Source organism: Pongo abelii, chromosome 5 (genome assembly GCF_028885655.2).
Source record: "Pongo abelii isolate AG06213 chromosome 5, NHGRI_mPonAbe1-v2.0_pri, whole genome shotgun sequence".
Taxonomy (NCBI): Eukaryota; Metazoa; Chordata; class Mammalia; order Primates; family Hominidae; genus Pongo; species Pongo abelii.
In genome coordinates, this window is record NC_071990.2 from 150,110,676 (window position 1) to 150,136,595 (window position 25,920).

General features: G+C 42.7%; 1 protein-coding gene across 11 annotated transcripts in view; it reads left to right on the top strand.

Moving 5' to 3' along the window:
* The window catches only part of SASH1 (SAM and SH3 domain containing 1), a 281,596-nt gene extending 256,198 nt beyond the window's left edge, over positions 1 to 25,398 (top strand). For all 11 annotated transcript variants that reach the window (XM_063725047.1, XM_063725046.1, XM_054558281.2 and 8 more), the window contains 9 exons: positions 990 to 1,133; positions 5,054 to 5,189; positions 6,328 to 6,497; positions 7,298 to 7,507; positions 8,270 to 8,420; positions 13,797 to 13,910; positions 17,042 to 18,180; positions 19,377 to 19,508; positions 21,651 to 25,398. In XM_063725047.1, coding sequence (XP_063581117.1) covers positions 990 to 1,133; positions 5,054 to 5,189; positions 6,328 to 6,497; positions 7,298 to 7,507; positions 8,270 to 8,420; positions 13,797 to 13,910; positions 17,042 to 18,180; positions 19,377 to 19,508; positions 21,651 to 21,914 — 2,460 coding nt within the window. In that variant the 3' untranslated portion in view covers positions 21,915 to 25,398. The remainder of the gene's footprint in view (positions 1 to 989; positions 1,134 to 5,053; positions 5,190 to 6,327; positions 6,498 to 7,297; positions 7,508 to 8,269; positions 8,421 to 13,796; positions 13,911 to 17,041; positions 18,181 to 19,376; positions 19,509 to 21,650) is intronic.
* The last annotated feature ends 522 nt before the right edge of the window (positions 25,399 to 25,920 follow it).

The following is a 25,920-nucleotide window of genomic DNA, read 5'->3' on the forward strand; positions in this document are numbered from 1 at the left end:
TACTCACCTGGGATATATATGAAATGTTTTGAAAATTTCCTGGAAGAGAATTAAACTATTTTATTTGGCTATCAAATTATATTGATTCTTAAGTCAATAGTTTTCTGCTGTCAATCTTTTTTAGAAATGAGAGAAAATATGATTTTTTTCTTTCTCAGGGAAAAGTTTGTGTTTTAAAAAAATGCAAACTAGAATGAGAGATGACCACAATCTAGCTCTTTAAGAGAGAGAAATTTACACACTGAGTGCTATAGTGATGGAAATCCAATCAGATGTTGCTCTTCTAACAACTGAGCTTTCACCATTTGTTCTAACCTCTTTCTCAGGGCAATTCCACAGTATTATCCCTCTCTTCTCCCCCATTGCTGGGATTACATGAACATTGGTTCATGTAAATCACTTTTTTTTTTTTTTTTTTCCCTGAGAGGGAGTCTCGCTCTGTCGCCCAGGCTGGAGTGCAGTGGCGCGATCTTGGCTCACTGCAAGCTCCACCTCCCAGGTTCACGCCATTCTCCTGCCTCAGCTTCCTGAGTAGCTAGGACTACAGGCGCTCGCCACCACGCCCAGCTAATTTTTTGTATTTTTAGTAGAGATGGGGTTTCACCGTGTTAGTCAGGATGGTCTCGATCTCCTGACCTCATGATCCACCTGCCTTGGCCTCCCAAAGGTAAATCAGTCTTTACTGATGAAATGCAGTCCCCTTGGGTGTTAAAAATAGCGGAAAAAATGTAACCTGATAAGAATGTACTAAAAGTAAGTAAAATAAAAAGCGACTCACATCCCACTTTAAGCAAACAAAAAGCCCTATAGTCAATAAGCTTTAATTTTTAATCAAAGAGATAAATAATAGCACTGAGTTAACACAAGAAAAACTTCAAGATCCTGAGGAGTGCCAATATTTCTGAGAGCTAGGATGTCAATGGTTTAAATAATAAAAACTATTCTTCATTTTCTGCGACCAACAATACTTGCAACATTTTGTTTTACAGGGTAAAGAAGGAGACTTTGTGTACAAGGAAGTCATCAAATCACCTACTGCCTCTCGCATCTCTCTTGGGAAAAAGGTGAAATCAGTGAAAGAGACGATGAGAAAGAGAATGTCTAAAAAATACAGCAGCTCTGTCTCTGAGCAGGTAGGCAGCTACCTGGTAGAATGTTCCCTTGGTTCTTCCCGACAAGAAAAGCTGAGGATGGCCCTTCTGACATTTTAAATGGTGCTAAATACACATATTCGTTGGCATTAACCTGCTCCAAGTCCGTGCTTTATTTTCGTAGAGAAACACTGACTTCAACACACGTTTATTAAGCACTTTGGGCTGTTCAGCACCATGCTTGGTGCTGGGAATACAAAATATAGGACTTGCCTTCTGTGTACAGACAAGAGAGACAGACATGTAAAGAAATGGTTATTCTTCAGTGCACTAAGCGTTGTAAATTTGAATACAAAGGACGAATTTTATTTTCTAAACTATGCCTTGCTACAAAATGGATGTTACCTGAATCAAACCTAAAACTTTTTTTTTTTTGGACAGTGGACTTGTCGATCATAGCATAAGTTGTTCTAAAAGCACATAGCCAGTCTAAGAAATAAACTCAAAGTTCTTCCTGGGTACCAGGCTTTGGTAATAATGTTTCAGAGAGGGGTGTTTTCCCTCATTTGCCCTATCTGTGTGATACCATGAAGGAAGGTATCACACAATTGATTTTTCCCCCCGGATCTATAATTTCATTGCTAGAGAAATGACTGTTTCTGTCTTAATGGCATGGGTGGAGGGAGTAAAGATAGTTGGAGAGCTGGGCCTCAAGGTAATTATGACCATTCTATTTTCAAGACACTCTCCGGCACGTGTATAGCACTCATTTTGTAGCCTGTTGAAGTTCCTGTGTATGAGCTGGTAGTCTGCTTGAAATATGTAGGTAATGCGCTTTATCTACCGAATAAAAACAGCAGGGAAAGCAGACGTTTTTGCTCAGCTGCTGCTCTCTGGTGGGCACAGTGAGCTAAAACCAAGCATCGCCCCTATGCGAATGACTGAACACCACCAGCCTGCCACCCACCTCATTTGATTCAAACAAAGCCTGCACAGCAGCTTCAGTTGATTACAGTGGTTCTCACGGGGAAGGGGTGAGAGGCTATCGTTTTGCTCCCCCATGGACTTCAGGGCAATGTCTTTCAATGGTCAGACTGGGTTGAGGTGAAGTGGAGTGGATATTTCTGGCATCTAGAGCAGCAGTGCCCAATCTTTTTGCACCAGGGACTGGTTTCGTGGAAGGCAATTTTTCCACAGAGCTGGGGTGGGTGGTGGTTTCAGGATGATTCACGTGCATTACATTTATTGTTCACTTCATTTCTATTGTTATTACATTGTAATATATAATGAAATAATTATACAACTCACCATAATATAGAATCAGTGGGAGCCCTGAGCTTGTTTTCCTGCAACTAGATGATCCCCTCTGGGGATGATGGGAGACAGTGACAGATCATCAGGCATTAGATTCTCATAAACAGCGTGCAACCTAGATGCCTCGTATACACAATTCACAATAGGATTCGTGCTCCTATGAGAATCTAATGCCCCCGCTGATCTGACAGGAGGTGGAGCTCAGACAGTAATGTGAGTAATGGAGAGCAGCTGTAGAAACAGATGAAGCTTGGCCTGCTCACCCACCACTCACCTCCTGCTATACAGCCCACTTCTTAACAGGCCACAGACGGGTTCTGGTCCGTGGCCCGGGAGTTGGAGAATGCTGATCTAGAGGATAGAGGCCAGGGACGCTGCCAAACATCTTAGCATGCACAGGACGGTCCCCACAGCAAAGAACTGTCCATCAAAATGATCAGTGCTCAGGCTGAGAAACCGTGGCTTGTTAGACCTGCAGGAGATGTCTGGACTGCCTTCAGTATGTCTTATCCATGATTTTTTTTCTTTATTCTTTTCATTCTCTTGTCCCTGTGGGTGACGGAGTGATAGTGATTCTATATTTCTTCCCAGCAATGAAGCAGTCAGCATGCTAGTGAGAGCATGCTACTAATTTAAAGCATTTTATTAAGTTTGCTTTTCCCCAAAATTGAAACAGCCACTAAAACTCTTAAGCTTGTGTTCAAAGAGGTTTTCTGCTTTATGAATCATAAGCATAGAATTTTAATGTCATTTTGGCATTTTTCAATAATTTTACTACCATATAGCAATCTTATGTGCTTAGTTCTATTTTTTTAAAGCAGCCATTTCACATAAGTTAAGGAATAAAAGGAATAACTGATCATTATAAATTTTCTGTAAAGCAAAAATAATGGAAGGTTTTGTGTGGTTGGTTTTTTTGTTTTTGTTTTTGTTTTGAGACGGAGTGTCACTCTGTCACCCAGGCTGGAGTGCAATGGTGTGGTCTCGGCTTACTGCAACCTCCGCCTCCTGGGTTCAAGCGATTCTCCCACCTCAGCCTCTCAAGTAGCTGGGACTACAGGCACGTGCCACCATAGCCAGCTAATTATTGTATTTTTAGTAGAGATGGGGTTTCACTACGTTGGCCAGGCTGGTCTCGAACTCCTGACCTCGTGATCCACCCACCTCAGCCTCCCAAAGTGCTGGGATTACAGGCATGAGCCACTGCGCCCACCTTGTGTGTTTTTTTAAAAAAACTTTTTAGTAAATATACCAACCATTATGGTAGGGATATTTGTTTTCTCTGTTACTGCTATATGCCCAATACCTGGATTAGTGCCTGTTATTGTAGGTAATTAATAAACATGTGATGAATGAATTAATAATTTTTTAAAGCATTTGAAAATATATCAGAGACCCACATTTACTATTGCTGTTTTTCAAACTGCGTGCTTTTTTCAGAAGCATTACAGAAGATGTTAATGGGAAAAAAAAATCACTTATTTTATGACACAGAAAGGAGGAATGAATTTTTTTTTTTTAAGGAATTCATACTTTGGAGCTTCAGTAACTTCCTAATAATGTCAGCTCTAGTTTTCTTTGTTGTTTTTGAGGTCTCTTGCTCACTTTCCTCACACTGAAAGCATTAATGTGTGTTGGATCAGAAGCTGCTGTTGCTGATGTCCTTAGATGTTTGCAGGGCCTGCGGAGCTGTGTTAAGGCCCTTCTGATGATTCGGCAGCATGCAAATAGCAGGTTTCATTTAGCTGGTTTTGTGCTCACGTGGCTGTGGCCATATGTAATATGCCAGAGACTTTTCTATTTTGACAAGTAAACAATGCTCACTGCAAACTTTCTGAAGTGTGATATCATCTATTGATATAGCACCACGAATCAAATAAGCATGCTATACTCAAATGTGCAAATGAGGAGCCGCTGAGAGAATAATACTTAGCTACTCAAAATGCAGAAAGTACTGCTGAGTCACTCCCATCAGGATTCTGGTGTGAAAGAGACTTCCCAGCTTTTTACTGACAACACTTTAGAAAAGTGAAAGAAGCTAAAACTTTAGAGTGACATATGGAAATTTTATTGTAGACTGGAAAATAGTATGTTTGCTGTATATGTGGGTTTTAAATTCATGTTTCTTTAGCCAATGCCAATAATTTGTATAAATAGAAATATAAGAATCTAGCCAATTTTTTTTTTCAAGGAATACACTTTTTTAAAAGTGCACATGTTTCCTATCCAAGTAGATTAAATATCCTCTGACTACACTTCCAGGTATTCCATTAATCATGTATTGGATTGTACTTGATCTACATTTGAAGTCCAGCCTTGCTACTGGGCTTTTGTGTATGCTGAGTCTCTAAACCTTTAAGTATTTTGTCTGTGTGGTAGACAGATTTTTTTTTTCTTGGAGATTCCAAGAATATCTATTCGAGAATGAGAAATAATATTTGAGTGCTTAATAAATACTAACATTGGCCACGACTTTAAAAGTAAGTGAGGATGTAAGTTTAAAAGGAGGAGAATATTGGTTGTAGAATCAAATATGGGTATAGATTGATTGATTTGATTGATTTCATTGAAGGCCAAGTCACTGAGAATTACAAAACAACACCTGTCCACTCTGATGAACTTCTTCATTTTGTTGAAACCCATGGCAGGACTCGGGCCTTGATGGAATGCCTGGCTCCCCTCCGCCCTCACAGCCTGACCCCGAACACTTGGACAAGCCCAAGCTCAAGGCCGGGGGTTCTGTAGAAAGTCTTCGCAGTTCTCTGAGTGGGCAGAGCTCCATGAGTAAGTCTAGTTTGTCATTGTAGATTATTTTCTTTGGTGTTAATATCTGACATATACTGAACACTAGGTTCAGGCAATTTCAAGGTGAATAAGACCAAGTCCTGCCCTTCAGGTGCTATTAGAGAATCAGACCAGCAGACTCTCTGGACTCAGAGTCGTGTTTGTTTATTAGTAGACATGCAGCAGCAGCAGCCCAAAAGAGGAGGTGATGAATTTTGATCGGAGACAACAGGGAAAGCATCTCAGAAGAAGGATCTAGAGAGCAGGGGGAATAAGCCAGGGAGACAAGCTCATGAAGATGACCAGCAAAATAAAGGGAGTGGGGAAGGGAGGGGAATTTTATATGTGACTGATAAATTCGGGCCAATGGTAGTTGGAGTTGGCTGAATGGTATGAAGGAAAAGATTAACTTTTTATATTATTTTTATTTTTATTTTTATTTTGAGATGGAGTCTCACTGTCTCCCAGGCTGGAGTGCAGTGTTGTGACCTCAGCTCACTGCAACCTTCGCCTCCCTGGCTCAAGGGGTCCTCCTGCCTCAGCCTCTCGAGTAGCTGTACTACAGGGTCATGCCACCACACCCGGCTAATTTTGTTGTAGAGACGGGGTTTTGCCATGTAGCCCAGGCTGATGGAACTCCTGGGCTCAAGCAATCTGCCCACCTCGGCCTCCTAAAGTGCTGGGATTATAGGTGTGAGCCACTGTGCCCTGAGATCAAGTTTAAACCTACCACTTTAAGTTCTTACCCTTTTGGGCAAATGACATGACTGCTCTGAATTTGTTTCCTCGTCTGTGAAATGGTTAGAGAGAGTGTGAATTACCACCGAGAGGTCACGAATGTTAAGAGCAGAGTCTAGTGCCTGGTCCTGCAGTGTCCTCCACGCGGGATCCTCCGTGCCACGTGGGTTCCCAGGTCATGAGGGTAACTTGCTGTGAGTCCCCTGTCCAGTGAGGAGCTGAGGGATAACACTCGGAGAATTCATAACTGGGCCCTGCCCTGGTCCTGACAGAGGGTTGTGGCTCAAGGCTTCCTTTCTCTGGGCCTTCATTTCCTAATCTGCCATACCTTCAATACCTTTCTGCTTCGCTGGGTGGGAAATCTGTATCTACCCTTGTTCTTCCTATGTTTCCTGTACAGGTGGTCAAACAGTGAGCACCACCGATTCCTCAACCAGCAACCGGGAAAGCGTCAAGTCGGAAGATGGGGATGACGAAGAGCCGCCTTACCGAGGCCCGTTCTGTGGGCGTGCCAGGGTGCACACCGACTTCACCCCCAGTCCCTATGACACAGACTCGCTCAAGCTCAAGGTATCTCTCTCCCTGGCCTCAGAGCAGCTAACTGGGCTCTTCCATTTCTCTAGGAGGCTTTCTTTCCTCCTTACTGTTGAATGCTGGGCTACTATGGTACAGACCGGACAGTATCTTGGTTACCTCGATCACTGGTCTCCTCTGTAGTGAAAAACAGAACAAGAACCAGCCAGCCCTCGAGGCAGAGGGAGGGTCTCGTGTTAATCCCTGGGTTATTATCACTTCACCCCTCTGACCTCAGCTTCCCTCTAGAATTCCTGTTGCACACCCTCCCTCTCCCCACCTGGATCCTGCTCCACACACCTGGTTTCTGTGTTTTCTCCATCTGAAGACAGATTTCTGCCTTCTGTGTGCTCAGAGATACCTTTATGGGACAGATGGGGTTCCACAAAGTGTGTGCAGCCATGACAGGGCCGGGATTGCCACTGGTTAGGACAGGTGGGAATGCCTTCTCTAAGAAGTGGGAGCCCTCTGAGGAGGGAAGGCATTCAGAGTGCTGTGCGGGCAGCCTGGCTGACAGCACCAGGGGCAACCCAGGCACCCCTGGTTCTGCAGGGCAGGAGGGTGGAGGGGCTGTAACCGGGGGCCTGCGTGGAATTCCGTACAGTCAGAGACACCTGTCTGGCCTCTGCGGAGCTCACAGACCCCTATGCAGGTCACTCAGAGGGGTGACTTGTGGGACTCCGATTCTGGCCTTTGTGGCGTCTTCACTTCTGCATGACCTGTGTATCTGACAGACTCATGATTTGTACATTCATGGAATGTACCTAATGGAAAGATCTTTGCTCCCTGGGCCACAGAAAGGAGATATCATTGATATAATCAGCAAGCCACCCATGGGGACCTGGATGGGCCTGCTGAACAACAAAGTCGGCACGTTCAAGTTCATCTACGTGGACGTGCTCAGTGAGGACGAGGAGAAACCCAAACGCCCCACCAGGAGGCGGCGGAAAGGACGACCACCCCAGCCCAAGTCTGTGGAGGATCTCCTGGATCGGATTAACCTAAAAGTCAGTCACTTCTGATTCTTGTCACACGCTACTCCCTCACTGCCTTTTTCTCTCCTACACTAAGCAAGTGAGGGCATTTTTAGGGTAGGGTTGGGGCTGATCTGTGTGATCCAATAAGGGCAGCTCGTTACTATGATGAGCATTCATTATTCTACAGAAAGAGTTACCAGTTTTCCAGCACTGCCCTTGACCTCAGCTATGGGTGATAGCGTAAGCCCCGGGTCAAACCTTGCTGCTGGAAGAGCTGTAGGCAGAAACTCCTGGCACCTTGATCGCAGCTAGCTCCACAGGGGCCACGAGGAAACTCTGTACCCACCTGTCTCCCACCATCACTCCAAGCATCTACTAGCGTGAGTCTGCAATGAGAGATTATGTTTCCTCTTTGCAAAACTCTTGATCCTGAGGAATTAAAAGCTGGATTTTAATAGCTCTGTAAATGGAGGAGGAGTCTCCTCTGTTGTGGGCTCTGTGGAGGTAAAGCAATTAGCTCTTATCAAGAGTACAATTATAGTGCAAGCCAGCAGAATCCATCACAGCCTGCAATGTACATCTTCCTAACCCATGATTAATAAAACACGCTGCTTGCCTACTAAGCCAGAGGACTGGGATGTACAGGATCCATTGCAAATGATACTTACTAATCTTTTGATTAGCCTGAAGATGACTATGGGAACAGCATGTGGGTTGCAGGCTAGTTGGTGGTGGTGTTATCATGTGTCTGGGCTGGCTGACTCCCTTCTGTCTTCCTTCTCCCTCTCACAGGAGCACATGCCCACTTTCCTTTTCAATGGCTATGAAGATTTGGACACCTTTAAGCTGCTGGAGGAGGAAGACTTGGATGAGTTAAATATCAGGGACCCGGAACACAGAGCTGTTCTCTTGACAGCAGTGGAGCTGTTACAAGAGTATGACAGTAAGTCCCTGTACGCACAGAGGTGTTCCCTGTGAGGTTGGCCACAGCAGGCCCCACATACGCTGCCAGTATGTGCTTAGGTCCCTGGAGTCACTTATTCTGTCCTGTTCTTTCCCAAGCCAAGATCAAACAGCACAAAATCATAAATTCCCAGTGCAGACATGGGAACAAAAGAAAACCTCATGTGCCGCCGCCACCTTTCCGGGCATGTTTCTAGGTGATAGTTGAAGAGGATTCTGCACCAAGTGTCTGCAAGCATGGAATTAGTTTTCCCAAAAAAATGAGTAGACTCTACTTTTGGCACTTTTGAGATGTGCAGCATCCAGCAGGCCATTGGGACAGCTGAGCACAAAAGTGACTGACCAGCTGGGAGGTTTTCGCTCAGCTAAGGCTTGATTACTTCTCAGAGCACATGAGGAGTTGTGTTCTTATTGAATAGACTGGTTAGTGAATAAACGAAATTCATCAGCTTTCGTTAAAGGAGGAGACGTCTCTCCGCAGTGAATATGTAGAGCAGAGAATTCCGTATCGATTGGCTTGCAAATTCCCAACCTAAATGACAGCTTATTTTTACAGCCTGTGAGCAGAATCATCAGTGAGCTCACAGCTTTTATGAAGTCTGTTTGAATACACCATATCCTTTGCTCCATTAACTCAGTCTTATCTTGCTCTGTATTCTTCAATCTGCCATCAGAAATATTCCTGAAATCATTCATCTTAAAGGAGTATCCTTTCCAGTTACTGAATTCAAATGCATTTTCCTTCAAGGACTCTGCTTCAGGGCTATCAGTAGCTAATAGCATATCTATCTGTTGCGAAAAGACACACTAAAACCGTGGTTGATGGTGGAAAAAAGAATTATACATTACTGAAATGTATCAGGCCTGAGAAACATGGAAGCAAGTGTCATCAGGTGAAATTCACTTCTGCTAAATAGGCAGTCCCTCTAAGTGAACTGATAAGCTAGAGAAACACACACCATCAGATAGATGTCTGAGCCTAAGATAAACAGGCTGCCTTTAGGGATAGATTTGGAGGCAATTGTGATTCATAGTTAATATCACTTTATAACGAGGTCTTTTAAATATTTGATTGCCCAAGAGACACGCTGGGGTCTGTGGCCAGGTTGTGTGTAAAGAGCCTGCACAATAACTGGTGTAGCCTATCAGCTCAATTAGTATGAATCAGTATTAAATCATGTATTGTCCTGAACCACATCTGTCCAGAAACAGCTCACTTGCTCTTCCCCAGTCACCGAGAACAGCTGGGGTTTTGTTTTGTTTTGTTTTATTTTGTTTTGTTTTAGAGACAGAATTTCACTCTCGTTGCCCAAGCTGGAGTGCAGTGGTGCGATCTTGGTTCACCGCAACCTCCGCCTCCCAGTTCAAGCAATTCTCCTGCCTCAGCCTCCCGAGTAGCTGGGATTACAGGCATGCACCACTACGCATGGCTAATTTGTGTATTTTTAGTAGAGACAGGGTTTTACCATGATGGCCAGGCTGGCCTCAAACTCCTGACCTCAGGTGATCCACCCACCTTGGCCTCCCAAAGTGCTGGGATTACCGCATCCAACCAACAGCTGGTTTATATATACTCTCCATTACATTTCCTTTATCATCCACAGCTTTGGAGGAGAAAAGCTAACTCCTGAGTGTAAGGCAGGAATCTGTGCTTAGACTGTTCCATGCCATGTTGGCTGAGACCCATCATTCCTCCTGGGATCACATCCTGAGATTTTTTTGTACCGAGGAGCGTTTTGTAGGAGGGTATCGCTATCCATCAGGTTGCTAACCTGGAAGGTGAAGGAGACCTCTTTGCCTCTTCAAACATTCCATTGTGGATCTATTCTGTTCTGGTGTTTGGAACTTCCCTGATATATAAAGTTGTACTTCCTTTTATTGGTTCTAAAACAAAGGCTTCAGGGTCCCAGAGGTACCCATTAGTGCCAAGAGTCAGGGTCCAGACTTTTCCTAGCATTATAGGATTTTACATCGAATACAGTTAAAAGGTCATCATGGCTAGGAAGTAGTGCCTCTAACTGATAACTTAGATCATGATAGGTTTCTGTCAAACCAGATTTCTATACGCTAGGGAGATGCAGAGGTCTATTGAGATCTTTGAAGATATGTAGGGATCTTGAAAGGTTTCTAGCTTAGCCATCACTGAGAGCAAAAAGTACATTTCCAGCACTACTTGGAAGTCAGACCCGTCCAGCCTCCCTCGAAGCGTGGGAAAATGCCAGCCTTCATATAGGGTTCCACTGGGAAAAGACTCTAATTGTCAGATGGCTATTCCTTACACCAAGCCCAGACCCACTATCTTAGGTCTGGCAAATGAAAGCCTCCTACAGATTGCTAAAAGAATTTTTACTTGTGGTAAAATACAGATAATCTAAAGTTTACTGTCTTAGCCATTTCTAAGTATAAACAATAACTTGTATAAGAATTCTAATTAGGAATTATTTCAAACATGCAGAAAAGTACAGAGGAAAAGAAAGCAAACATATGCATGCACATGCTGAAGTTAATGTTTTGCCATATTTTCTTCATTTCTTACATTTTAAGAAATACGGCGTAAGCTCATGGAAAGTCCTGCTTTCAGAGAATCCCATTCCCTTCTCTTCTTTCCCAAGGTAACTGCTCCCCAGGCAATGCTATGTGCCTTTGGGTACCACTACCTTTTGAGGTTGGAATATTCATAGGTGTCTTAGCATATTCTATATATGTGTGGGGGGGGGGGGCGGGGGGGTTGGTGAGGCTGGAGGCAGAGAGAGCTTAGCCCGAGCAGAGTCCCTTCAGGTCAAAGTTCAGGTCATGCTCAAATGGGGTTACAGCCTCACAACCTAGCACTTTGCTGTGATTTGACTGTGAGAATTTTCAGGGTTCTAGCTCGTCTTCTTTCTTGTCTTTTGTACCTTGGCACCCATGCTAACAATTGTGGGAAAAGGTCATGGTCTTGATTCTGCACTAAAGAGGAGAGGCACCTCACCTCTTTTTCTCTTCTCCCTAATGAAGACAGCGATTCTAGCCCCCTTCCTTATGCCTCATGAGTCTATAAATAGAACTGTGGTTTTCAGGTGACACAGTGGCTCCCCTCCTTCTCCAAAGTAATTTCAGGTATTCTGCTGTGTCTGGTGAGGCTGGGGTCCCCAAAGATGCAGTCACAGCACATATTTCCATGCTGCAGCAGGAGCAGGTCTTCTGTGTTACTCCCACCCAGCTCTCTGGAGTCTGTTTTGGCCACTGTGGTGCACTGAACCGTGTCACCAGGGACAGAGTACACCGACTCCTCTCCCTGGGTTGTAATGGATAGCACAAAGCCCTCATTTTATAAGTATCATTTTTCTAAATAACATGCTAGGCTAGAACAAAGGCCACTGCAAAGCCACAGGCTCTTCCACACAGTGAGGACACCGCTCTAGAATGTTCCACTTTTAGGTGGTCAGGGGGACAGTATTTGCTCTTGTGCTTCCAATTAGTTAATTTTTCATTAGTCAGTCATTTTGAAAGTAGCACTCTTAATTTGGGATTCTAATTGAAGGACTTACGCTGCCACGATCTCTGCTGTAGTTGGGACTGTAAAATGCTTTCCCCGTGAGAAATGCAAGCAGGAAGTGGTGGACAGCCGGAGAGCTGCCAGAGCCTTCCGCCTCCCCGCATTTTTGATGACCTGAGAAAAGGCATCACATTTCTGGCTTATTGATTTCTTTTTTTCTTTGTGTATGTGGTTGGAGTGGGGAAGTTGGTGGGGGATGAAAAGAAAGGAAAATAAAGCCATTCATCATTGCAACTAGCTATTTTGTGTAGAAAATGTTTTCTTGGTTTCTGTTTTATGTGACCAAGCACTTACTCTGCATAATAATGCAAAGATGTTCTGCGTGTAACCTCAGTGTCCCATGTAAGGCTCCACGTGCCCTTTCTACAACATGCCGGGTGATGCTGCTGGGGTGTTGAAGGCCCTCGTGGCTTTCCACGTGATTTTCTTGGGGCAGATTCACTCAACAGAAGCGTCTGATGCTGCTCTTTTTTTTTTTTTTCCCCCTCCAGCTTTGTTGAGGCACAGTTAACAAATAATGATGCTTCTCTTTAAAAGCCTTCCTCAAAATGAGGTCTTCCTTTTTTTTTCTTTGTTTTATTTTATTTTTTATTTATTTCAATGGCTTTGGGAGTATAAGTGATTTTGGGTTACATGGAGGAATTAATTATATAGTGGTGAATTCTGAGATTTTAGTGCACCCGTCATCTGAGTAGTATACATTGTACCTAATGTGTAGATTTTTTATCCCTAGACTCCCCTCCCCCTTCCTCTTCTGACTCTCTGAAGTTCATTATATTGCTTTGTATGCCTTTATGTGCTTATAGCTTAGCTCCTACTTACAAGTGAGACCGTGTGGATTTTGGCTTTCTACTCCTGTGTTACTTCACTTAGAATAATGGCCTCCAGGTCCATCCAAATTGCTGCAAAGACATTATTTGTTTCCTTTACATGGCCGAGTAGTATTCCGTGGTGTATAGGTACTGCATTTTCTTTATCCACTCAGAATGAGGACATTCAGTTTTCAGTCATCCATTTATCTATACCAGCAAGCGTGTATCTGTTACTCAGCTTCCAAGTTCGAGGGTTTCCTAAGCTTTCCCCAGCTTTTACTTATATGCAGGAGACAAAAATGTGCTGGCACAAGACAAAGGGAGAAGCAGAAAAGAAAGAACAACCTCTAACTCATCCCAAACAACAAAAACAAAAGAAGATTTGCCACTGGCCTGTCCTGTTTTGGGGTTTGTGCCTCGTCTTGCCAGCCTTACTCTTGCTGAGCTAATACAAGAGCCCTCAGCACGTGTCCCTGAGGGCTAAGAATGCTCCTAAATGCTAATAAAATTTATTTCATTTGACACTTTAATATTAGCTCCCAAATTTGGAAAGTTGGCAACATAACTGTCTTCAAGCACAAGTCTTACAGATCTCGGAAAAACATATGACCCAATCACACCTTGTGAATGGGGCGTTTATTCTTTCTTTGCTTCTCCTTGATGGTGCCATCACTCAGAAGGGACTGGGAGCCCCACTGCCAAAACAACACTCTACCTTTCTCCTTTCCTCATAGCCCCAAGGCCGGAGTCAGCTTCTGTTCGCATAACTTAAAAAGTGTCAACATATTCCAACTGTGTGCTCTCTCCAAACTTATCTTCGTGCGATGAATACCTTATTGGAAGAAAAGTTGTGATCACACTAGTTCATTTTGATCTCATCTATTTTAAGATAAACTGTTCTCTTCCAAAAGCTCAGGGCAGTAACTGAGGATAAAGTCGAGATCTGTTGACTCTGAAACCTCTGCTTTTCACTCCCCTTGTTGATTTCATGCCGTGTTCTCTCCTCTAGGTAACAGCGACCAGTCAGGATCCCAGGAGAAGCTGCTCGTTGACAGCCAGGGCCTGAGTGGATGCTCACCCCGAGACTCAGGATGCTACGAAAGCAGTGAGAACCTGGAAAACGGTAATGTCAGCATGAGTCGCTGGGAACCTGCTTTGACAAGTACTGATTTCAAAGCACAGTTTTCTGCAAAAGGACGATTCTATTCCTATCATGAACTCAGCAATCATCGTTTCCTTTCTGACCTCTACACTATTCTAGTCCAAGTTAGCCTCCCTATCTATTCTCCTGGCTGCTGGGTGAGGTTAATAAATTGTGTAAAATACCTGCAGCTGGAAAACCTAAATTGTGTGTGTCCTATGCCCTTTTCTTTACTCAATAAAAACCAACATTTGAGTGTTGGGAGCTATTAGATCCATAAGGAAAACAATTTACCAGGTAGACCATCCATCAGGGTCACACCAGCAGCAGTGTCTTAAATGCCTCGGCTGCACGGCCTGAGTGTCGAGGCAGTTACTGCAGGAGAGAAGGATTGGATGGCCACATCTCTTGTTTGTGGCCTCTCTGTACAGCCAGTCAGGAAGTGATCAGTATGAAATTTCAGAAAACGTACTTGTCTCAAACAGAAGAGGAGTCTTAAGTGGTATGGGGTCAGGTGGGCTAAACGTTACCATGGATGGCTTTGTGGTTTCCTGTCGTGACCCCAGAATTCCCATTGTAGCAAGATGAGAAACAATGGTAAGAGGCTCATGCTGCCACAGTGACCTAAATCTCTGTCAAACTCTTGAAGGCCGTCATAAAAAATGCCAAAGTTTGATAGTTTTTAGCAGCCATTGGAATCCTATCTAGTAGCCCATGTGTTAAGATATTTACTAAGCACCTACTAAAGCAAACTTTTTTAAAACTGCAGGTTGTACTTTATTAGTGGGTCATGAAAGCAGTTTAGTGGGTCATGGACAGCAGTTTTGTAAGACAAAATAGAATACAAAATATCAGAGAGCATCCCCTAAGATAAAGGTTAGTATTGTTAGCACTGTCACTTGTAGTCCTTGTTTCAGTTATGTCTGTGTGTGTGTTTGCGCTTGTGTACATGCATGTGTGTCTCTGTGTACTACATGTTGAGTGTAAAATGTATTTCTTACTGGGAATCATGGGAAAAAATAGTTTGAGAGCCATTGTTGGCACCAAAACCAGGGCTAAGGACAGGAAAGTGGGTGTCCAGGATGCAAACCCTAAGCAGGTGCTCACTCTTGGGTACCAGCCCTGCACTCACGTGACTCGGCATTCACCTCCTTAGAGTTTGTCCTCTGGGCACCTCGTTTGCCTCACTCTAATTCCAATTCTAAGAAGCATCTTGGGGACCTCAGAATTTGAGCCATGACGCCCTGCTATTCAAGGTTTTCTATCAACTTGGGAAGATAGTAGTTCTCCCCAAACTATATATAATATTCAGACAGCCTCGGTCAAGACAGGATGCAAAACCCACCTAGTATCCCAGTACATCCTCAGTTTCAGTAAACATCAGAATCCTTATGTAGCTCATGTAGGTTCTGAAGAATTTTTTTTTCTCTTAATAACCTTTTCATATCCAAAACTTTTCAGGAAATTAATTCCCCCAACTGTTGGTGATTGGTAAGGATCTCACAGATATCACTGGCAGAATTTTTCATGCCCAAATGAATTCAGATGTACCTGCTGAAGAACTAGATTGCTAGCGAACCATACTTTGAACTCAAAGTAAGTTCAGGGATCTTTCTAATGTAATGCAGAATGCAAAAATGGAACTTATATATATAGTTTTATATTGGGAGTTAAGGGAAAAGAAAGTCATATTTCTAAAATTTATGCTAAAGAGGTTCTAATAATTTTCTATTTCAACCTACTTTTAAAATCTGATGCGATTTTTTTTTCTGAAGAGGTATTTCTTCATTTATCTGTGATGATTTTTCTTTTCTTTTTTTTTTTTTTTTTTTTTTTTGAGACGGGAGTCTCACTCTGTCGCCATGCTGGAGTGCAGTGGCGCGATCTTGGCTCACTGCAAGCTCCACCTCCCGGGTTCACGCCATTCTCCTGCCTCAGCCTCCTGAGTAGCTGGGACTACAGGCACCTGCCACCATGCCCGGCTAATTTTTTGTATTTTTTAGTAGAGACGGGGTTTCGCCATGTTAGCCAGGATGGTCTCAATCTCCTGACCTTGTGATCCACCTCCTTGGCCTCCTAAAGTTGTGATGATTTTTCTAATAATGAAAAGTAGGACCATGGTCAGCATCTTCAGTAGCAGCACTAGACTGATGATCTTTATGTAACAACAATAATATCCTACAAATGCATAGCATGTTGGTGTTTATCAGTGTGGAACATACAGGTGGACAGGGTCAAAGCACACAACAAACATGTTATCAACCAAAAATGTAACAAGGGACAGTTAATCTGTGTGTGTGTGTGTGTGTGTGTGTGTGCATGTAAGTACTGATGAGAACAAAGCATTCAGCACATTGCCTGGCCCATGAATTGTAAGTAAGTTCTTGGCAAAGCTTATCCATCAGCAGCAGTTTAGTATCAATTACCAGTCATCAGATAAGTAGATTATGTCTGGTTGATAGTTCAGTTATCAGTCTGACAGTTGTAACTAGGACTGTTGCTTTGCTGGGACCTAAAACTTTATCAGTATTTTGTAGATTTTCTTTGGCAAAGTACTCACATAAGTTTACCTGTCTGTGTCCAGGTTGGTTGATTGTTTCTAGGATAAATTTATTAAAAGGAGGGGCTTCAAGGAAGGTGGGATTTGAGTATTCACTGATCACTCTGTAGGGGATACCATTTATAGAACCTGTTCTGAAATTCAGTCCAGCTCTCCTTTTCCATCTTGACCTTGAGAAATTGTACTCACCCAACAAATCCCATCAATATGCGGTATGATGATCAGCCTCTTTCCACGTCGATTGCAGAGGGGCACAGACTTAAGCCAAGATTTATTTTACTGCTTGACACAGCATATTTCTTTCCCATGTAACCCAATTAATTTCAGTCTTCATGATTCCTTTAATAAGACTAAGAATTCTTTCTAAAAATAAAAATGGAACCATAATAACCCTCTATCACCCAATGTCATAAATGGTGATTTTATGTTTTTAGTGTAATTGAACAATAGGATGTGGGAGTTGGAGATTTCAATTATGTTAGCACACTTTTATGCATCCGTTTGATTGATTTGCTTTTAAAATGTGATTGTAAAATATTCCCTTGTCTCACAGGCAAGACTCGGAAAGCTAGCCTCCTATCTGCCAAGTCATCCACCGAGCCCAACTTGAAGTCTTTTAGCAGAAACCAGTTGGGCAATTACCCAACATTGCCTTTAATGAAATCAGGGGATGCACTGAAGCAGGGACAGGAGGAGGGCAGGCTGGGTGGTGGCCTCACCCCAGACACGTCCAAGAGCTGTGACCCACCTGGTGTGACTGGTTTGAATAAAAACCGAAGAAGCCTCCCAGTTTCCATCTGCCGGAGCTGTGAGACCCTGGAGGGCCCCCAGACTGTGGACACTTGGCCCCGATCCCATTCCCTGGATGACCTTCAAGCGGAGCCTGGTGCTGAGCAAGACGTGCCTACCGAGGTGACAGAACCGCCCCCTCAGATTGTACCCGAAGTGCCACAGAAGACGACTGCCTCTTCCACGAAGGCCCAGCCCCTGGAGCGAGACTCTGCTGTCGACAATGCATTGCTACTGACCCAAAGCAAGAGATTTTCTGAACCTCAGAAATTGACAACTAAGAAACTGGAGGGCTCAATCGCAGCCTCCGGTCGCGGCCTGTCACCCCCTCAGTGTTTGCCCAGCAACTATGATGCTCAGCCTCCTGGGGCTAAACACGGTTTAGCAAGGACACCTCTGGAGGGCCACAGAAAAGGACACGAATTTGAAGGAACACATCATCCCCTGGGCACCAAAGAAGGGGTAGATGCTGAGCAGAGAACGCAGCCCAAAATTCCATCACAGCCTCCACCTGTTCCTGCCAAAAAGAGCAGAGAACGCCTTGCTAACGGACTCCACCCTGTTCCCGTGGGCCCCGGTGGGACCCTCCCCAGTCCCGATGCACCATGCCTGCCAGTGAAAAAGGGCAGCCCCGCCAGCCCCGCCAGCCCGAGCGACTGTCCCCCAGCACTGGCTCCCAGGCCTCTCTCAGGGCAGGCGCCTGGCAGCCCACCAAGCACAAGGCCACCCCCCTGGCTCTCAGAGCTCCCCGAGAACACAAGCCTCCAGGAGCACGGTGTGAAGCTGGGCCCGGCTTTGACCAGGAAGGTCTCCTGTGCCCGGGGAGTGGATCTAGAAACGCTCACTGAAAACAAGCTGCACGCTGAAGGCATCGATCTCACGGAGGAGCCGTATTCTGATAAGGTATCAAAGGTCCTGGGCCCACCACGTTCACAGGCCTTTGTTTGTAGAAGTCAGGCAGCCAGGTGAGATGAACCCATATCTGAAGCTAGCCCGGTAGCCAGCCCAGTGGACAGGAGACACCTGAATCCATGTGTCCACACCTTACTTGAAAGTACATGTGTTCAGATATTGACACCTCCCCATTTCATCTCTCCGTAGGTAAACCAAGGTTAAAAATAACCTGCCTGAAGACCTCTTAGAGGGATTACTAGGAGCAAATAAAATAAATGTGGACAAAAGAACCCTATTCAGATATAATAATTGTATTATACAGTTATCTGTATGGGTAATGGGAAAAAGATAATATAAAATCCCCCATTGTACCAAAAACATTTAGCTCTATAATGAAAAATTATTTCTCATTCAAAAAAAATGAGATCTACCAATACCAAGTGACTCCAAAGACAAAGCAATGCTAACAGATACAGCAGTACTTTACTCCTGGAAATAAGATCCTATTAGGATGCATTCCTGAGACTCCTTTATTACAAAATTCTCATGACAATGCATGCCTTAGAATCAGATCCTCCTCCACCTCCCTGACCCTCGTTGATATTTCCTGAGTGAATGTCTTTAAATAAAAAGTAGTGAGAATGACCATACAGTAAATGCTGGCCTAGTGAGCTGGTGGTATCACTTGTAGCAGGTAAAGTGCAAACAGTTGAATATCTGTGAAGCAGAAGTTAGTCCTTCCCTCCTGCCATTTAGAAGACTCTCTTCAATAACATCAGAGGAGTTGTATTTTGCAAAATGATCCGATTGAGGTGAAGGCATTGGCCTGAAAAATGTAGAATAATTGTGTTCTGCCTTAACTATGCTTCAGAACATTTTCCTAGAGCTCATCAGTACTTTAAGATAAAGATGTAAAAGTATTCCCTCTAAAGCATTCATCCTGACCAATAAAGAAAATATGTTCATTTCAAATTAAAACTTTAGGGTTGGGCGTGGTGGCTTATGCCTGGAATCCCAACGCTTTGGAAGGCCAAGGCGAGAAGATCGCTTGAGCCCAGGAGTTTGAGGCTGCAGTGAGCCATGATCACACCACTGCACTCCAGTCTAAGTGACAGTGAGACCCTACGTTATATGTGGTGTATCTTAGGGAAAGAAAAACAAAATCCTTATAACTCTTGATATCACATTCCTGTTCTCCCTGGCAGCATGGCCGCTGTGGGATTCCTGAAGCCCTGGTGCAGAGATACGCAGAGGACTTGGATCAGCCCGAGAGGGACGTCGCCACCAACATGGACCAGATCCGGGTGAAGCAGCTTCGGAAGCAGCACCGCATGGCGGTGAGCAGCCCACAGTTCTCCAGCTTCCTGAGTCACATTTAGTGATCACGCTTAGTGATGAGCATACTAACAACTGCCAAGTAGGCAAGGGCTTGCGTAGCTATGGAAAGGAGACAGCTGGGGAGAAACTAATACATGGTCAGCCTAGAAATGTTTGAAAATACACTTTCAGAAAGAAAAAAAAAAATGAAAATTATCCGTAATCCCAACACTGTGAAAAACTTTTTAAAGATCCGTCTAGTGCTGTGCATGATGGTGCACACCTGTAATCCTAGTTACTTGGGAGGCAGAAGCAGGAGGATTGCTTGAGCCCAGAATTTTGATGGTGGCCTGGGCAACATAGTGGGACCCCATCTCTTAAGAAACAAAATAAAATCCGTCTGAATGACACAGTTTCAGTTAGAAGCATAACTTCAAGAGATCTATTGTTCAACATGGTGACTACAGTTAATAACAATGTATACTTGAAAATTGCTAGGACAGCAGATCTCAAGTGTTCTCACCACAAAATATAGTATGTGAGGTAATGCATATGTTAAATAGCTTGATTTAGCCATTCCACAATGTGTACATTTATCAAAACACCATGTTTTACACCATAAATATACACAATTTTTACTTGTCCATTAAAACTCTGTCTAATCATTTCTCTGCACATGCATAATAGTAAATGTATAGCACCGAAACCTGATTGTTGGCTATTATCAGATCATGAATCTGTTTCCCTGTTACTTAAAAAAAAAAAATTGATATTATCAATACAGTAGTCTCCCCATATCCATGAGGGATACGGTCTAAGACCTCCAAGTGGATCTCTTGAAAGCTTGCTGAGAACCAAACCCTGTAGATATCATACACAAATTTTTTTTTCCTTCACAATTTCATGGATAGAAGATTCATTTTCACTGTAGATCTTAGGAACCTCAGCATACAATTTTTTTCCTCTTCTTATTAAGTCAAGAACTCTCACCTTTTTACTTAAAGGAAGCACTTCATGGCTTCTCTTTGCCACATCCAAATGGCCAGCATCATTATTACTCTTGCACTTGGGGGCCATTATAAGGTCAAATAAGAGTGACTTGAATGCAAGTACTGCAGTACTGCAACAGTTGATCTGATGACTGTGGGCTACTAAGTGACTGCAGGGCCAGTAGTGTAGACAGCATGGATTTGTTAGACAAAGGGATGATTGTCAGGTGGGACAGAGCTGGGTGGTGTGAGATTTCTTCAGACTACTCAGAATGGCATGCAATATAAGACTTATGAATTGTTTATTTCTGGACTTCCCCATTTAATATTTTCAGGCTGTAGAAAGCAAAACCATGGATAAGGGGGGGTGGCTATTGTATTTCAAAGTATTCTAGTAGGTCAGTGTACTCTAGTAGTGAGTCTCATAGTTAAAACATTTGATTTTTCTAACCTTTTATTTTAAATAATGTAATGAAGAACATCCTTGTTAATAAATCTTTGTAGACTTTAAAGGTTAATTTCTGAGTATATATTCCTGGAAGACGGTTTGCTTCATCAAAATTGTATAAAATCCCAAAGATTTTCACACTCATTAGCAAATCACCTTTCTGAAAGGTGCAGGCCCTTTCTATACCCAGTAGTCAAGGTTAAATGTACATTTCCCTGTTCCAGCCAACCCTTGATATTATTGTATTTTAAATGCTTCATAACCGTATTGACTAAATATGTAATTTTCTGCTTGTTAACATAGATTCAAAATACAGTGGAAAGTCTCCTTTATAAAAACCCTACCCACTGAGTGCTACTTTTCACACCATCACCCAGATTTGTCCCTTCAGACTACCTTAGGGCTCTTGTCAAGAGCATGTCCACAGTGAAACAAAATAGCAGAATATGTAAATGCTTATAGTTTGGAGACTTGGACACATAAATGGGATTTGACCTCATTCCAACACCTTCGAGAACCTTGTGGAACACTTCCTTAAAGATTTGTTTCATCTTAGAGAAGAATTTTTCCTGCTAGTCTTGATCTCTGACACTCATTGCATTGTCGCTTTCTGATAATAGTCTAGCGATGCAGTATTTCAGTGCTGTTCCTTTTAGACATATGCGAAGTAGTCCTCCGATGACACATGGAGCGTTTCTATCATATTGCTTTCTTAATTTATCCAGATTCCAAGTGGTGGACTCACGGAAATCTGCCGAAAGCCCGTCTCTCCTGGATGCATTTCGTCTGTGTCAGATTGGCTCATTTCCATTGGTCTGCCCATGTATGCCAGCACCCTCTCCACCGCAGGCTTCAGCACACTGAGCCAAGTGCCTTCTCTGTCCCACACTTGCCTTCAGGAGGCCGGCATCACAGAGGAGAGACACATAAGAAAGCTCCTATCTGCAGCCAGACTCTTCAAACTGCCGCCAGGCCCTGAGGCCATGTAACCAGGCCTGGAATGGGCCTCTCTGGACAAAAGCCACCCTTTCACTGTGCATATGATGCTGATGCAATTCCTCCATCTCTGGACGTGCAGACCAGATCCAGAAGAAAGGCCTGGTGTGTGGCCAAACAGCATGAAACCTTGGCACAGGACTGAGGATCCTCTCCTCCAGAAAAGCCCCCTCGAGGAAGTTAGTGCGGTTCTCTTTGACCTCCAAAGACAAGACAAGCACTTACTTTTATTTTCAGAAGACAAAAGAACCAAGATGCCAGCTGGCTGCGAATGCTCTGTCTCCAGTCTGTCTCTGTGCACTGGTAGAGGCTGGGAGGAGTAGGGGGCAGCCTGTTCCATTTCTGATAGTGCCCTTGCCCTTCTGTCTGTCATCTTGCAGGATGCCCAAGGGCCAGACGGGCTTAGCTAGGCCAAAGTAACAGACTCAAGAGTTATTGTACATTACTGACCACGCTCCTTTGTTCAAAAGTTAGAACATCTGGCTGCATCAGGAAAAAAAAAAAAAAAAAAAAAAAATCCTGTTCTTCTTTAGATAAACGAGACATTTTCATAATTGCTTTCTAGCAATCAGCTTTTATTTGCCTTAATATAAGCTTTTAAGCAGTTATCTAACTAGTGTCCACAACCCTGTAACCATAGTTCCACATCTTCAGCTTAGGCGGACATCTAACCTCTCTGGGATGTTTTCAGCAAAAGTGAGCTTTTCTAATCGTCTTATTGTAACATGGCTTATTTTGTAGAGGTATTCATCAGCCACACACTTCATGTTGGTTTTTGGTTTTTCAGCTAACTACAAATCTAGTGACAAGCTATCTGAAATTCACAAAGATATCGTGTGTGTGCGTGCGTGCGCGTGCGTGCGTGCACGTGTGTGTCTATAGTCATAGTAAGTGCTTTTGGTTTTAACCAGTTTAGTGTTGTTACTGTGTGGGTCGTCGCACTGCAGTATTGACTTGGAATCCTGACCATGTCCATCCCAAAATTCAGTCCTCAGTTAACGGATCATCTTTGCAAAAGGTCACTGTGAGGTTGCATATTTCAGAAAGATGTCCTTAAAAAGGGAAGTCACGTATAAGATGTTTTCTAAAAGTCTTTTCAGTATTACAACTAATACCATTATCCTTCTTTTTTAATTTAGATAATTCTTTTAATTTAAACAAAGGTTCAATATGGAGCCAGACAAACCACATTAGCCATGTGTTAAGTATTTGCTACTTTAAATTGTTTTACAACTGATTTCAGCACATTCTATCCTCTTTTTTTTTTGAGATGATGGAGTTTCGCTCCTGTCACCCAGGCCGGAGTGCAATGGCACGATCTTGGCTCACTGCAACCTCAGTCTTCCAGGTTCAAGTGATTCTCCTGCCTTAGCCTCCCAAGTAGCTGGGATTACAGGCACCCACCACCACGCCCAGCTAATTTTTGTATTATTAGTAGAGATGGGGTTTCACCATGTTGGCCAGGCTGGTCTTAAACTCCTGACCTCAGGTGGTCCACCCGCCTCGGCCTCCCAAAGTGCTGGGATTACAGGTGTGAGCCACCACACCTGGCCTCTATCCTCTTTTAGTCTAGTGTCTGGTTTTCTAGCAAACAGTAAATTTAAACAAGTAAACTATTATGGTTTCCATTGCTTACAAAATGATTTTCCTTTACATTCTCATCATGAACACTATTTTAAGCATCAAATGCAATCATCTAAAATATAAAGGGCAATCATTTGTAACAAACACCTTGACCACAAGCTCTTGATTGAAAGTTTTATAATATTTCATCTACTTATTAAAACAAATAATTTCCCTTGGGTTGGAGGGGAAGTGATTTCATAAATTAGAAAGCCATCTTTAGCATATTGCTTATGTCTGGATCCATGTTTCTGAGGAAAAAGACATTCTCAGGTGATGTATTTTTTTCATGCATTAGTATGCATTTTTAAAAAATAATGCATGTTTCTTTAATAATTTTCATCTTCTATAAGATGCCATGTGAAGAAGTTGTGGAAATGTAGAATAAAAAGCTAAAGCTGCCAAATTTCTATTGAACTCTTAAAAACAGCTCATGTTTGTCCTCTCGGGTTGTGGCCTAGCCTATTTGCAATGTAATGAAGCTGCAGGGTTCTTGTATAGCTAAAGCGTTCAATGCATTTCACGTGCTGTGGTGGATGTGGGTGCTGTAGACAAGCTTCTTCTCTTCCTGCTCTCAAAATACCTCGGCTTGACATTTGGACAGATCCTGTCATTGTTTAAGCTGAGCAAAAAAACCACACAAAAGTTGTGTAAGAGATAACAAAGGAGAGAGAGAAATCTCATGTGAATTTCCAAGTTTTAATTCGTTCTCCATGAAGGATTTTCATTTAAGTGAAAGTCGCAGCAGAAGAGAGAACTTTCTGGAGTTTCTGAGAATGCCAAACCACATTTTTATCACACTTCTTTGGAAATCAATGCCTTTGCATAAAAAATCAAATTCAGGGACCACAAAGAATTTTCAGTGGGAATGTCTAGTCTGAGGGGTCTGAGGTTGTTTTTACTTTATTGTGTTGTTTAAATATTTTAAAAATATCTTTCTTTAGTGTTTGGTCTTTTTTTTTTCTTTAAACATTTAATTTGGTCTGAGAAAAGCTGAATGTTTGGGTGTGACGTTTGACTGAGGTGGATTGGGGCTGCCTGTGGACATTAGTGAACAGGTGGTAGGCTTCAGCAATATCCAGTTTTAATCAGTTGCATTTGGTACAGAATTTTGAGTAATGGTGAAAATTGTTGTCTTTGGGAAGCACAAAAGAAACCTGGAAAGGCAGTTCGGCTCAGGTAGCTACACATAACATTGTGTATGATTTTCACTTCAAAGCTGTCTGGAAGGAAATGCAGTCGGCTCCAACTAGTACTATTTATGTACCCAGATAACTAAGATATTGTTTCATGGCCTTGCCTTCGTCAGAGGCCCTTTTCTCTGTCCTGAACCCCCAGGTATGGGTGAAATTGGAAATTACTAATCTATTGGAAATCAGTTCCTGACATAGTAAAATTTGCTTTCATAACTGCAGTGAAAAAGGTCAACTTGCCAAGTCACTGCTGCCATGTGTGTACTGTATTATTTTCAGAAAAAAAATAATAGTCTGAGTCCAAGTTATCTTGATTTAAAATTGATTGATAGAGAAAAGAAACTGTCGAGCAAGTTATATAACAACTAACAACATTGCACTTTCTGTATATGAAATCAATATTTAAATAACTTATTTTTCTCCATTGCTGTTCTTAAAAACATTGTAAGTAGCTGTAATATACCAGTACCCATATGTTCTTGCAATTGCTTCAGCCCAAGAAAGCTGTGTATTGTTTTAAAAATTGTAAAAATTATTGTGATGATTCATTTAGTATAAAGAGAGGTGGACGGAAGGGTTTTCCTATGTATCAAAACTTGTCTATAATTATGTCATCTATGTACCTAGAAAAAAGTAAATAAATTTCTTCAGTTGAATATGCCTTTTTTGTTGTTTCTTGGGTATTTTAAAGATGAATGGAGTAGAAATGAAAAAGAATTTATAAAGTGGTCAAATAATGAAATATATTGGGAAAATTGTAGTTGTCTGCAATTCTGCCATCACCAGAACTCACCCTCTGACATCCACCCAGATTCTCTTTGCCACTTTATTGCTTTAGTTTCAAATATGCATAATCGAGTCATATAATGATAGCACCTTAGACCAGCAAGATATTTTTTGGAAGTCATCTTGAGTCTAAGATTATCATTTTCAAATGAAGAATCTGAGTCCACATGGATGATTCACTTGCTCAATATTATACAGCTAAATGACAACACCACCCATATCTTCTACTGAGAAAGAGAGAAAAAACCAGTCTAGGTCTGGATAGTCTAGAAATTAATCAACTTGACAATAATGCGTTTTTAATTTCAGTGTACCACAATTGATACAAAGACACATTTTTAATAGGGAGAAGAGGGTGTTTGTAATAAACTTTGAGAGGTAATGTATGCATTTGAGA